Genomic DNA, 13,970 nt, shown 5'->3' with positions numbered 1-13,970 from the left:
TTCTTCTTCTGAATTATTTATGAGTCATAGTGAAAGTGCTTCATACTGAACTAGTACCAAACTTTGCCCATGTGTCTGCTGGGACTCGCACTAGTCTTTTTTTTGTTAAAAATATATATTTGAGGGCTCCATCATTTGGTGCTGAGTAGCATTTCTGAAGTGAGTATGGGCTGTGGCATTACTGATCAAGTTGTGTTGATTTCACTTGCACGGGTATTATGACTGTGGACCAATCAGAGCTGTTGCAGCCATCGGTTGGACTTTGAATTGTGTCCAAGGATGCAGACATACACTCCTCAAAATCAGTTGTCAGATACCTTAGTGATCTTTATTGTGGTGTCATTCCTTCTAATTATGCTAAAATAAAGACAGTAAACAAGAGAGAGGGACGTCCATTTTTATTGTGGGTTGCTATGCAACATCTTTGTCATGAGTTCTATCACTTGAGTGTAAAGCATATTTGCTATTTCACATGTTGAAACCGTGACCTCACAAGTTCCATTTGAGAGCACTGCAAATGCCACAATGTGTTGTTTGAATTGTTTCTTGCACGGTTGTCTTTTCTTATTTTAAACCGTTCCTTGTGTGTTTCTCAGTGTAGTGTCTGAGGTCTACGGAGAGATGGGTGAGTTCACCTTTATCCACACCCTCACTGGCTGGATCCCAGAAATCTGTCCGATAAAGTAAGGTCCTCATTGGTCTACTCCGCTCTTGTACTGCTGTCTTCTGCAACTTGTTCTAAATGTTAACATAAGTGTCCCCCATAATTGTGCCTTTGTTAATAGAATGCTTGTGAGAATTAAACTGACTATCCTCAGTTTTATCACAATAAAGGCTGTGGCATTAAATGCACTCGCACAGTCTAACGATTTGTAAAGTATACTGGAACAAAGAGGGAGAGAGAGAAGTGTATTTGTCTACAATAATATGGAAAGTCACTCTTTAGGGGAAAACAGCTCAGGTCTAAAATGGAAACAAGAAAATGTCTAATAAAGAGGGAGGAGAGGCAGTATGGAGTGGAGAATCTCATCCTGTCTGTGATGGAACTTTAATGGGCAACAGTGTTTTGGAGAGGAGCTGGGAGTGTTTTCTTCTCTTGCTCAGCAGGTTACCTGCTGTTAGTGGGTCGCCTTGGGAGTCTATCAATACGTACAAACACTGAGCATGACAGTGTTTGTGTTTCAGATTGATTCGTGACGCATGGGTTTGCAGTCTTATGTGCATGTACCCCCCCCCCCCCCACACACACACACACACACACATATACACATACATGCATGCATAGGATTTTATTTACATCATCTCCTACTGTTTTCAAATCCAGCTCAGACATACATTTTTTATAAAAATGTTTTTTTTTAGATTTTATAATAATGTCATCCCTTTTAGCCTGTAACCTAGTTTCTTTAACTTCCTCTCAGGTCTGTAAACCTGGGAAAAACGTGGGATTTCTTACAAGACACCATTCCCATATTTACACACCCAGATGAGAGTTTGCCGGAGAGAAAGTCTCAGACTGCAGATCCAGCTGCAGGGAGACGTTCCATCTGTAATGAAAGCAAGAGTGAGATGACCGAGCCAGAGACAAGTAAAGGTCTGAAGTGTGAACAGACACACACACACACACACACACACATATAAAGACATACAAACACAGAAAGGCAAATAAATATGCACACGTGCATACCCGGAAACATACACTTCAATAACACACTTTGCTTGGACATTAAATTAAGTCAATTAAATCAGTCATCCATTGTCTGTGTATATGTGCAATACTGTACTACATATTTGTATACAGTATGTGTGTGAATGCACAGTGTGTAAATCTCCATTTTTCTCCCTCTGCATCCATAATTCAACTTCTATGGTGCATGACGATGAATATTTCATTGTCCTGCAAAAACTCAAGCTTATCAATGATTCAATTCTCTTATAGCAGTAATTACCCTTAAACCTTTTAACATTTATAGTATTGCTTGGTGATTTACTTTAGGACTCCAGGCCGTTGGTCACTATCGTGCCATCCTGCAACTTACCTCAATTTCCAGCTATTGCCCCTCTGCCTCTTTCCTGTTGTTTCAAGCATCACTTCCTGTTTTCCAAAGTCCATGTATTATGTAGCGCAGGGAGGGTTAATGCGTGTATGGTGGACTATAAATAAACCAGCAGAGGGAGCAGTGGCAGGGTGAATTATTTGGTGTTCCCTCAGGGCAGAAGAGCCTTTACAAGTGGAATATGGTTGATGTGATGAAGGCAGGATTGAAACGTGTCCTCAGAAAAGAGTGTGTGGCTTGGAGTTGTTTCAGGTCATGAAATATACAGTAAAGGCTGTTTTAAAGGCTGTACAATTAATTCAAGGAAGAATTAAGTATAACAACATATTCACATTGCCATGAGTGGGCCGCAGTACTAATTAAATTCCCTCCCTCTTGCTTTGATATTTACCCACCTGCTCTCTCTGCCAGTAATTTGTTACTTGGTCTCTTCTACAATTCCATATGTTTACAATAATGAAAGTGTTGGGTATTACTAACATATTGTAATGCCATGCATGCACAAAGTAATATTACTTCACAGAACATTTATCCTTTAGGGACATGCAATACATGGTGCTCACATACAAGCATGCAAACACAAAAAATCCCTTAACATTCTTTCTCTCTCTCTCTTTTTGGTGCCCTCTGTAGTATATGTATAAATTGAAATGCATAAATTGAAATGCAGAATGAGAACCACTTCTCTGTTCAATTGTTAATGTGTAGCCTTTATATTAGTGTAGCAGTGCTCCAATCTCTCTTCACTATGGTCCTTCAAATTGATTTTCCATGTCCCCTGGCTCATGTGCTTCTTATACCATACTCCGAGATGCATGGGGGGCAGGGCCATCCATAGATAACCTAGATACTCTCCTGTTGCCTTATTTATACATGTGGAGGCCAACAGTGCTTTCACATCTCCAGGGTTACACTTTACATCGATTTGGAAGTGTAAAATCTGTTTAATTTTGTTTGTTTTATCAATATGTTGAATCAGTCAGTCAATCATGTCAGTGTCTTGGTTAAATCTACTTTGCACTGATGCAGTCCAGGGTTTACAGTCATTTTGCATGGGTGTCCATGTTGGAGTGTGTGTGTTTGTGTGTTACTGTGAGTTTGCATATTCTGATACTTACCTGCTTTTGAATGTCAGTCTTCTTTGTGTGCATTTCTCAGGTACCCCCGAGGTAGTGGTGTGTGCCAGCTACTACCCATTACAGCCACATAACAACTCCTTTGGGTTTGGACAAATGGTTTGTCTTTTTCTCTATTCCTCCTCTCTCGCTAGCTATGCATACACATTCTCATTCAATGCAGGTTTTGTACATCAGCCACGCTGCAACGAGAAGCATTTGCATCAATGAAAATAAGATTTCACCTACTGTAGATTGCACTCAGATTCTCATTACAGATTTGGACGCCTACAGTAGAGAGATTCACATTGTGATGCAAATACTACATAGTCTAGATGCAATCTTTCCAGAATGTCTCCATGAGCATTTTAAAGATGTGTCGAGGGAGATCAAACATGCTCCTAGTGCATGATTGTACATGTGAGCGTGCCCCACTGGCTAGCTCCCGGCCACCGCTCTGAACTGCTTGCATATGGTGTCTACAGCTGATAACGGCGACCTGACCCACAGCTTTATCACGGAAGCCCAGCACTCAATCTTCCAGTTATCCTACAGGTGAACACTGTTAGCTCTGTCAGCATGTTTGCTGTAGTTTGAACTATTAGGGCTGTTAGCACCATTAATTACGTTAGCGGCTGAGGCGTCACAATGTTTAGAGCTGTTGGAGCAATCAAAATGTTCCCAATCTCATATAAAGCATCTTTAAGGTTTAACCTTCATGGAGACATTCTCGCTCATTTTTGTGTTGACCAATATGGATTCAAATAAGTGACAGAATAATTTTTAAATGGGGAAATTGAATTACATTAACTCTCACGTTACTATGTGAAAACATGTATATAATTGTTTCAGTGCTTTTAAAAATATATACCGTCTTAATCACCTCTGTGATTTAGAACAGTAATGTGAAAAATGTAATTGAGAAAGTAACAGTGGGTGGTGGAGATGAAACATAACAGTGCTTGTGACCTGGGGGCATGGTGTGTTCTATTTGGATGCCTCGCCTCAACAGGCTTCGCTTGATTTATTATTTACATCTATGCTAAGGATGATTATTTGACAGGAGTTTCTTTTGTTGGAGGTGTTCTATCACCTTCAGTCTCTGATCCTTGGTCAGAATCCCTTCTACAGATTTGATTCTTCTGTAGTTGGTTACAGGTGACAGTAATTCTCAGTATGGGAGAATATGTTTTAAACTGCATTTATGTATGTTCATGAGTAAGTATTGCATGTCTGTTTATTTCTGTGCATTTGTCTATATGCGGGTACACAGGCTAATTCCTCAGAGTTTCTTCGTCAGTGCGGTCTCTCCTTGCTGTACAGCCACATTGTCCTGTTGACAAGAACCAGGGCATGCCCGCTGGAGGCACCACCCAAACATCCACCTGTACCCCAATGGAAACTCATCCGCCGGCGGAAGGAGATCACGGTCACCGATGAACCACAAAGTGCGTGAGAGACAGAGAAGGAGGCCGGAAATGAAAATGAAGTTTGGAAAAAAAAACAATCCTAGAGAGGGTGAAACCAGGAGTAGGATGCAGTGGGAGGATTTCAAATAAATAGAAAAGCACAAATTATGTGATAGTGTGTAGGTGAATTTCATAAATAAATATGACTAGAAAGGAGAGTAAGTGTTAATGCAGGATATTCAGAACCCGCTGTACAGAGGGCATACAGTATCGCATGCTGAAATGAAAAAAGGAGGAGGATAGCTTAACTATTTCTGTAATGAAAATAGCTGCTGGCTCAGGCATATCTGACATCAGCTCATCTGTGGGTGAAACAAAAAATGCAGTAAAAAGAGTCAGAGTGTAAAAAAAGTAGTGCTGGCATGATGTGCGAGACTTTTTTTTCTCTTCCCTTTTTTCTTTTCGTAGTGCTTCCTTTGTCAAAACCAGAACAGTTCATTGAGGTTGCCAGCCCTTTTCTCTCCTACAATGTCAAGAGTAGCGTTGGCCCGATCCCTGAGTTGTGAGTACACCTAAATGATCTAAAACTGTTGTCCGGCTCTTCTGCTAATTTAACTATATTGTTTAAAGAGTATTTCACTTTTCTATACTAGCTAACCTTCACTGTGACCTCACTGTAGAGAAAGCAAAGCAGGAAAACAGCCTCCATCTGGGGATCAAAAATGAACATTATCATGATCTCATTAGTCTTTTCCTCATCCTCGTACTCTACCTCTATCTCTTCCCCAGTTCTCCCTGCAACAGCGCAATGATTTACAGGTAGCAGTTGAATAAATCAAACTAGCATACAGAAGCCTACAATGTTATAAAGATTGATTTTTCCCACTTAACTATTACTAGACCCGCTTAAAGAAATGTTTGCCTACATTGTTTAACAAAAAAAAAATCACATATCAAAGCAGTGTTACGATGTTACACTGTTATGTTGTTCTGGTTTCATTTGAGGTCTATTATGTGACATGCATGACTCGTTTGTAGATGATATGATGTATTGCTTCTAAATGTGTTACCATGTGATGAGATACGTGTTTGTTGTGATTATGATATGATGCATGCATGTGCTGTGTGTCCACATAACAGAGATGCCAAGGAGAGCTCTCAGAGGAAACGTTCCCATGGATCCCCTCTGGTGTCCATTGCTGAGAGAGAGGAGAGCGAACACCGAGAAGGCCTCCAGCCTGATGCAGCTGAAGTCACCACTGACTCACCAAACGGCACAAAAGACAAAATAGAGGTACAGAGAAACTACTGTCTGCTGGGGCACAGAGGTGATTTATATATTTGGCGTGTGTGTTTGACATTTTAAAGAGCATCTTGTTGTTGAACAAAATAACCTCAGTAAATTGTGGATACCCAAGGCATTTATGTAAAGCGATATAAGGATCTGTGCAGCTCAGCGTAATGCTTGTTGTCCAACAACTAAGATAGCAGCAGCTGTATGATATTTCCTATTTTCAGTCTTCCCCCACTGTCTGCCCCTGTAAGTATGCAGTTGAATGCTCATCAGAGTAGCTCTGTGTGTCAGTGACAACAAGGCTGCCATCCCCACTCTCAAAGTCACTTCTGTTGTCTCCCAGCCAGGCCACCACTGACCAGGGGCACTTGTGCACTAAAGACAGAACCAGCGAGGGAAGGCAGATGAGGGCGGGCAGCACCAGAGAGAGACAGACAGAGAGATGAGAGTAGAAGCAATGATAGAGAGGAGTAAAGAAGGGGTACAACTACACAGAATAAGAAAGGAGGGGGACTGAAAAATAGGGATAAAGGGACAGTTGGACAGGGAGAGATGAAAGCAGAGCAGCAAACACAGCCAGATGGGAAAAGAGAACCTCTGTTGTGTGCCGGGTGGTGGTGAACGGGTTGCGTGGGTTTCATACAGGGAGAGGTCGTGTACTGTGCTGATGAAAAAAGCAGTGCAATTAGATGGTGAGCCATCAGTGTCTGCGTCTCCTGGGGGGTTCATTATTACACTTCACTCCTAGCATACAGAGAAAAAATAGAGTTCATATTAATCGCCCTCTTGTGTAACTGTGACCAGTTATAGAGCGGTTAGGCTAGGGAAGTATGGACACACTAATTTGATGTGTCATTTGGGTTTGATGTGCATGTGCACAGGCACTCGTGTGGATTGCTCTGTGTATGTGTGCCACATTTTTACTCGGTGTGTGTTCCCGCTCTTCGCAGGCATGTGGTGGGTCACGTGCTGAGGGGACTGTACATCAAGTGAGAAGGTTTTTTTTTGTTTTGACCCCTCCCTCTGTTTCTGTCAGCACTGGCCAAGAGTATCAACCTCTGTGCCTAACTCCTAAAATATAGGAAGGTCGCGTTACATGCTGTCCCTAAAACCCTCAATGGCCTACTCACTCAACATTAGTGTGGATAAAATAATCAGATACTGGTTTAACTGTGAACTAACTGTCAAAAGCTACAAAGAGATATTTAACTTAATTGTATTTTTGTATTTTTTATGTATGAACTGGGGTACACTTCAGTGAAAAATGTGATATATGGAGAGTGTTTCTTGAAGAGCAAAGACTTTACGCTGGCTGTGGAAAATAAAACCCCATAAAGTGTGGATTTATAGAAATGTGCCTTCGTCAACCCATCAGCCCATAGCTGTGATTTGATCACAGAAAACAAAATGGCTTCTGCTCCAAAAGTAGCAGCATAAAATCCCAAGTGCTTTGTGGGTAATATTTATCAGCCTGAATGTCCTCTAACTGTGCACAGGTAAGCAATCTAATAAATAGCATGCTGTGGGTGGATGGGATATACAATGCCTTAGAGCTAAAGTTTTAAACACATTTTTGTCAACACACACATTTACATTTGTGGTTGCTGTGGAATTGTTGCTATAGTGGTGGCGAGGAGGTCAAGTGTACCTCCCAATCACGATGCCTCCTTCCGTCTGTCTGGGCCTCAGGGTACTTATTCAAATGTGTGGTGACTCACAAACAAACGCACTCACTCTGACTCACCCAGAGTGTATTGGCTGGGATTGCTCTGAAGTTACACGACACAAAGCCATAATTCTTACTCAAAGCTGAGTAAACTTTACATTATCTCAAAAAGAAAAAAACTTCAAATGAAGGAACCTGGTGGAGTGATGCCCTTTTCCTGATCACATCATTTTGTGCCTTGCTCTTGACAGAAGTATGTGGTATTTGAAGGATTTAATAATGACTCATTAGCTATATTTCTTTATTCTGATTGGCAGACAATCATGAAATCCTAGCTTTTGAGTAATTCCCCTCTAAGAGAGGTAACATTAAAAACACAATAACTTCTCATCTGTCACTGACTGTCAAAGTACATCAGAGCTGGTATTCCCTGGTGGTGTTTTTTTAGCAGGAGAGGAGCAGGCCTTGTCACATTAAACCGCGTCCCTTGTCCTGTGGTGTTCGGCGAGAATGGCGCAACACCACAGCTGGCATGGAATCACTAGAGGGCGGAGGCAAATCTCTGGCGATGTTACTCTAACAGCAAATCACTGTTCATGCCCCTCTCTTTCTCTCCCTCTCCCTCTCTGTCCCTAAGGTTACTGCAAAGGACATGAAGAAGGACATTGATGACATATCAAATGGTAAAAGCTGTTCCTTTTGCAATGCTGGGCTGTTCATTCATGCCGAAAATATTCTGTATTGTATCTGTACACAAGACTGCCTTATCTGAGGTCAAATATTAGGATTATTAATTCTGTTTTATTCGAAGTTGTGAACGTAGTGAAGGTGTTCATTATTGGTCGACTTGAACAGCACATGTGCCGCATAGTCCAGTTAATATGATTAGAAATACTTCCATTTCTCGCCTCCACTCCTTCCATCTTTCTCTCCTCGGTTGGCCAAGACACTTTGAAGAAGATGGGACTGAAATTACACCTTATGACAAGCCAGTTCCCTGCCTTCTCTCTGCCCCCGTTTAGTTGCTTAGTAACACCTGCAGTTTGAGTTAGCGGACCACCATTGCTCAGCAGCAGAGACACTGGCCCTCGCCGCCTCAGCTTTCTGATCAGACTTCTCGCTTTGAGAAGAGCCTGGGGGCAGAGCAACTAAGTGTATGTGTGCATGTGTGCATGTGTGTGTTTTTTTTGTTTTTTTCATGTAGAGTGTGGCTGTGTGCACATGTCTATGACTTTCTCTGCATGCATTGAGAAAGTGGGAGTCAGTGAGTGGGAGTATGGATGTGCATGTGCGCTTACACTATGCCATTATGTGGGAGTTTGGCCAATTCGGCTCACTGTGTTTAAGATAATGATTTGAATCTAGGATAACTTGCTATGAGTCACAAGAGGAAAAGCATTTTGTTGCTTGCAGCATTTTGAAATGGAAGATTTCACAGGCAATTCTAAATCTATTTTTTATTAAGTGTGGCATGAAAAGCACCATTTAACTCTCATGCTACTAGCTTGATTAGGACATGTTTTGCCTATATTAGGATGCTGCAGAGTTGTTTTAACAGTAATGACTGATATTAATTAAAGTACTTTGCAATCCATATCTCTACTATCTCTAACTCAATGTCCAACCCAACAAAACTGTTTCTAAATAACTAAATTAATCATCAATGAATCTCGCTTCCAGATCGACCCAAAACTGCAATGGAAAAGTCTGTAACTGAGGAACCCTCGGCTCCTGTCAAACCCCTCCTGCAGGAGACCTGGATGGACCTGAATGACTTTGCTAAATGCTTTCAGTGAGACAAACACACGCATACACAGATATGTACTTATGTACTGCAAATATATTGTACCAATAGATAAACATAGACAGTTGTGAGAAAAAGATGGTTCAAGGGTCTAAAAATGATGTGGTAAAGATTATAATTGATTTTGTAAGAACTAAGATCAAAAATAACTTGCATTTATTTGTCATTTTCTTCCAGGAAACTCTTGGTGTTTCATAAAACGCCAATCTACCCACATCATATCAAGAAATCACATTTTAAGGTAAAGGATTTATCATAAAAAGAACCCAGTGACTTATTTCTACATCTTTGGTCTCCTGTGCGGATATTTTCTAAACTTTACATTTATTTTCCCACATGTGGTTTTGACACATTAATGCTATTTGTTAGTATTGGATATATTGTTATTCATTTTACTGTTGTGTTCTGCAGAGCACCGTCTTGTCCAAAACTACATCAAGCACCAACTCTACTGGGTCATCAACACACCTTACTGGATCCCTCCCTGTGACGTCTACTGTAGCTAGCCCTGAAGTACACACATGCAAACACACAGAAACACACACAAGCCCAAATAATTAGCATAAAATGTGTGTTTTAACCTTACTCTGTACATATGCTGCAGTCCATTGCAAGTCGGAAATCGATAATTCCGTGTCGGTATTCCCGATTTCCAATGTAAATGCATCCATTTGCGTCGGCTCGAGAAAACATGGACGCCCGCAGATAACTGATGTGTGTCTGGCAAACCTCTAAGCTTCACAAGCTTTAAATATATACAGAGCACCTACATTATTTACTACAGCACCATTAATGGAGAGAAGCTGTGTATAAAGAGTAGTAATAATATATATAATATAATAATAGAGAACAGTAGGCTCTAGGCACAGGTAATTTATTTGAGGAAAAGATGCAGCTTCCTGAAGGATCAGCAATTTAAGGATATCTAGAGATTGTAAGCTTTGCAAAGCTTTGTAAGTAATGAGGAGGATGTTAGAGTAAATTCTAAATGTAACCGTAATCTGCTTCACTGGTGCCAGGAAAACAGAAATTTAGCATGATTTAGTGTCAAAAGCGTAAAAGCAGTCATGTGAAAGAAAGTAGTAACAGTGCGTATGTGTGTAGCGCAGGTTTTTGTAGATCTACGTGTAAGTGTATGTGTGTTTGCACGTCTGTGTTTATAGACTGCTGAGTCTGCTTGTCACTCTGGACACGTATGCGTTCTCTCCCTCTTCTCTTGTTCTCTATCTGTTCTTTTCTGCACATCTTTTGGTCTCCTGCTTTGCCTCTCTTGCCGTCTTTCTCACTGGAGGCTTTTTCTTACATTACTAAATTGACTGTCAATGGCCTCTCCTATGTAGGTACCACCTTAAAAGCTTCCTTAACTCACTCAGCTCTTTTCTATATCTTCTTATTGCCTCCACTTACCTCCCCTTCTTTCCCTCTCTTCCTTTTTGTTTTTCCCCCACCTTCTCTTGAACTAAGCCACCCTTCTATCAGTTTATCATCAGTCCTCCCAACAGCTTTCTGCTCTTTCTCTCTTTCGCTTGTCTTTTTACTTGTCTGCTTCCATACTGATAAGTAATACCAGTGTGTATGTGTGTGTCTCTGTCTCTCCCCCCCCCCACCAGTGTCCAGAGGTGAGAGGCAATCACTACCTGTATGTGGACAGCCTGCAACCTACCCAGATCCTGATCAGCTTCTCTGCTCTGCTTCTCTGGGCAGATGCCGCTGAGGAGAGTAAGGATTTATCTACACACGCACAAACACACACACTTACCTTGATACTCGGAAACAAAAGGATTTTCTGATGCATGTAATGTAAGGCCAGAAGGCAATATGAGGGGGTATGATGGGGGATGACAGCCCCCTTTGTAAGCTAAATGACCAAAATGTATGCCCCTTGTTAACCTGCCACCTATTCTCTCCATCCCCTAGTAGCAGTGGGAGTGCAGAGGCAGAGGGGTTGTTCAATTGAATATGTTAATCTGGTCTGCCTAACTCATTGATCCTTTATCTGACTGAATAAATCTATGGCCCTAACATTGGCTTTGAAATCTCTGTAGCCTAACTACTGTACTGTGTATTGATAAATCCGTGACACTGCTGAAGGAGCAGACCTATTTGTACACTCTCTACTCTCTATCTAAGTATGCACAAACCATATACTAGAACTTATTTGGAATATACAGTCTATGCAAATATTCATCAAAACACTTATGAACATTCCATGAATATGACCTCCTATGTTTGTGATATTTCACTGTGGTGTTTGACCAGTACACATTTTTCTCCACTCTCCAACACGTCATAGAAAAGGAAATGTCCACAGCATGTATGTCTGCCGTTCTCATCGCCCAGGCCTACTCCTGGACAAGCCTGCAGTCTCAGCTGCCAGTACTCACCATCAAGACCACCTCCTCAAAGGCGGCCATGCTCAATTTACCCCCCGGGTAGGACAGCGTTAATGAACACTTAGGCCTGTATACTGTATTGATCACAATTAAAAGCTTAGATCAAGCTCATGATCAGATTAGGATGTCGCAAATCTATGTTCCCAGACTCTGTAATCCCCATTAACTCTACCACGTACAGTATATCCGTCAGTATACCATTTCATATATTATATTTATATTTATAAACTTACATTTGTGTATCTGTGTAAAAATATTGACATCCTGATATTACCATCCAATGCTAATTAAATATTCTACTCCATACTAGGAAAAGCCTTTACAAGTGTGACCTGTCATGTCTCATCATAGGTTTTGATGGCTTAATATTCACAATTCTCTGGCGCCATTTACACTTTTTTTCACATTTCACATAAGAATCTAAACAAAATGTCATCGCTTTCATTACATCTTTTCATTTTTCCACTCACACTTACATCTCATAACCCTACATTACCATAAGTGCTCATCATAATGATGCCAAGGTTAGAGCTTTAATTTCCATCATGGGAACCTATTATATATATGTATGCATTTTTTGGACAGCACTCTTAGGAGCTTTCGGTGAAAGGATTTCACTCTTGTTGTGATTGGTACAGCTAGGCAGAGATCTACTAAAAGCGATCATACAGTGAGCAGAGGACATCTGCCTACCTCTCAGATGCTCTGAAAAGCAGTAAAAAGCATCTGTCCTAGTCTCTATTAATGGGTGCTACTTGGCCTAGAAGCAGAGGGCCTAGTTTCTGGGGTCAGGTGCAGGTATGCAGCATTGCAATTACCACTGAGCCATAATCACATTCTTAGCACTCAACTTATCATGCCCATACGCCATATAGTACACTCTCTCCCAGAGAGAATAGCTGACGTGTCCAGGCTTTTGGGCAGCACCTCACCTGTTTTCCTCCCTGATAGCCCACCTGTATAAGGCACACTAGTTATTATCTATAGTCTCTATACTGACCCTGTGTGCTGTAGTCTTTTACATTTTTGAACATAATCTACAATTTTTTTTTAGGCTTTTTTCTCTCCTCCTTTGTACATCTCCCTTTCTTTCCCTCTCCATTTCCATTTGTCTCTTCTTCTTTTTGTTCTCTCCCATACTCTTTACCTTCTTTTCTCACTTTCATATGCTGTCAGCACTAGCCCAGCTCTGCCCCGGTGCTCAACCATCTAGTTAGGCTGTGATAGCTGAATTATGTAAAGCTAATGGGGCCAAGGAAGTGGGGTTCCACTCTCTCATGCCTGACCAGGCCCTGTGAACTCAGCTTGGCACTTGGCAGACAGGACATTAGGCTACATCGCTTCTGACTGTTTGACCCATTCAGTATTACTTGACAGAAACAAAGTTCCTCTATTAGAGAATAGAAAGGGATTTTTTTCAGTGGAATGCACTGTTATGTCATGTATTTTTCTATCGTTACGCAATTTATTTGACCAAATACTGTGCAGCCACAGGGTCGTTTGTGGAGGGACACCTCTGTGCTCCTTAATATCAGTTCATTAAATTCAGTAGCTTCATATTTAGACATTGTTACTTTTAGTAATTGCAATAAAAAGATAAAGTAAATTGTCTAGAGCCCAACCCGGGAGTCAGGATCTGCAAGGGAAAGGGGAATAAAGAAAATAGTATGCATTTTGTATTTTGATTTATTATTGAAAATCAAGAGTTAGATTTCTGCAGGCCTCTAAATCTTTTTTAATTACAACTCTCAAATAAGGCATTGACATTGTAGCAACATATGCAGCAAGTGAGTCATGAATAGACTTCATCTTCAAAATGTATCACAAGTCAAAACTATGTTTTAGAATAATTTGTAGTGTCCAGTAAATGGACACTAGCGGATTATTTGTTTAAACAGTTTCCTTTCTCTCCCTTCCAGGCGCCACGTCTTGTCCTTCCAGGCAAAGGCAGCACTGGGCTACCACGTTCACCTCTGCAGCAAGACACCTTTCATGTTTGGGGATGAAGAAACCATCATGTCACTCCTTACCAAGGTGACCGAGGCAGTCAGTTGAGATTTGATAGTCATTTTAGTTTTTTTGCTGAATAAGGAATGTTTATTTAATATTTTTTTTATTTGTGGATAAATATTTATGAGGATCCATCTGTGGATAATGTACAGTAAAGGAAATTTGACATGACATTTTTCTTTTCCCTTCTTTCTCTCCTAATTTCCTTCTCCGTCTCAAAGT

The 13,970-nt window shown here is 40.9% G+C and overlaps 1 protein-coding gene across 1 annotated transcript in view; it reads left to right on the top strand.

Moving 5' to 3' along the window:
- Window positions 1-13,970, top strand: part of adgb (androglobin) — a 37,630-nt gene that overhangs the window by 5,981 nt on the left and 17,679 nt on the right. Inside the window, 13 exon segments of the mRNA XM_054618677.1 lie at window positions 597-683; window positions 1,422-1,594; window positions 3,216-3,292; window positions 4,446-4,620; window positions 5,050-5,143; window positions 5,722-5,875; window positions 8,179-8,224; window positions 9,222-9,333; window positions 9,523-9,586; window positions 9,757-9,858; window positions 10,956-11,064; window positions 11,639-11,777; window positions 13,658-13,772. Of these exon segments, the coding sequence (XP_054474652.1) occupies window positions 597-683; window positions 1,422-1,594; window positions 3,216-3,292; window positions 4,446-4,620; window positions 5,050-5,143; window positions 5,722-5,875; window positions 8,179-8,224; window positions 9,222-9,333; window positions 9,523-9,586; window positions 9,757-9,858; window positions 10,956-11,064; window positions 11,639-11,777; window positions 13,658-13,772 (1,447 nt within the window).

This window comes from Anoplopoma fimbria, chromosome 18 (assembly GCF_027596085.1).
Source record: "Anoplopoma fimbria isolate UVic2021 breed Golden Eagle Sablefish chromosome 18, Afim_UVic_2022, whole genome shotgun sequence".
NCBI lineage: Eukaryota > Metazoa > Chordata > Actinopteri > Perciformes > Anoplopomatidae > Anoplopoma > Anoplopoma fimbria.
This window is presented reverse-complemented; position numbering and strand designations above follow the sequence as displayed.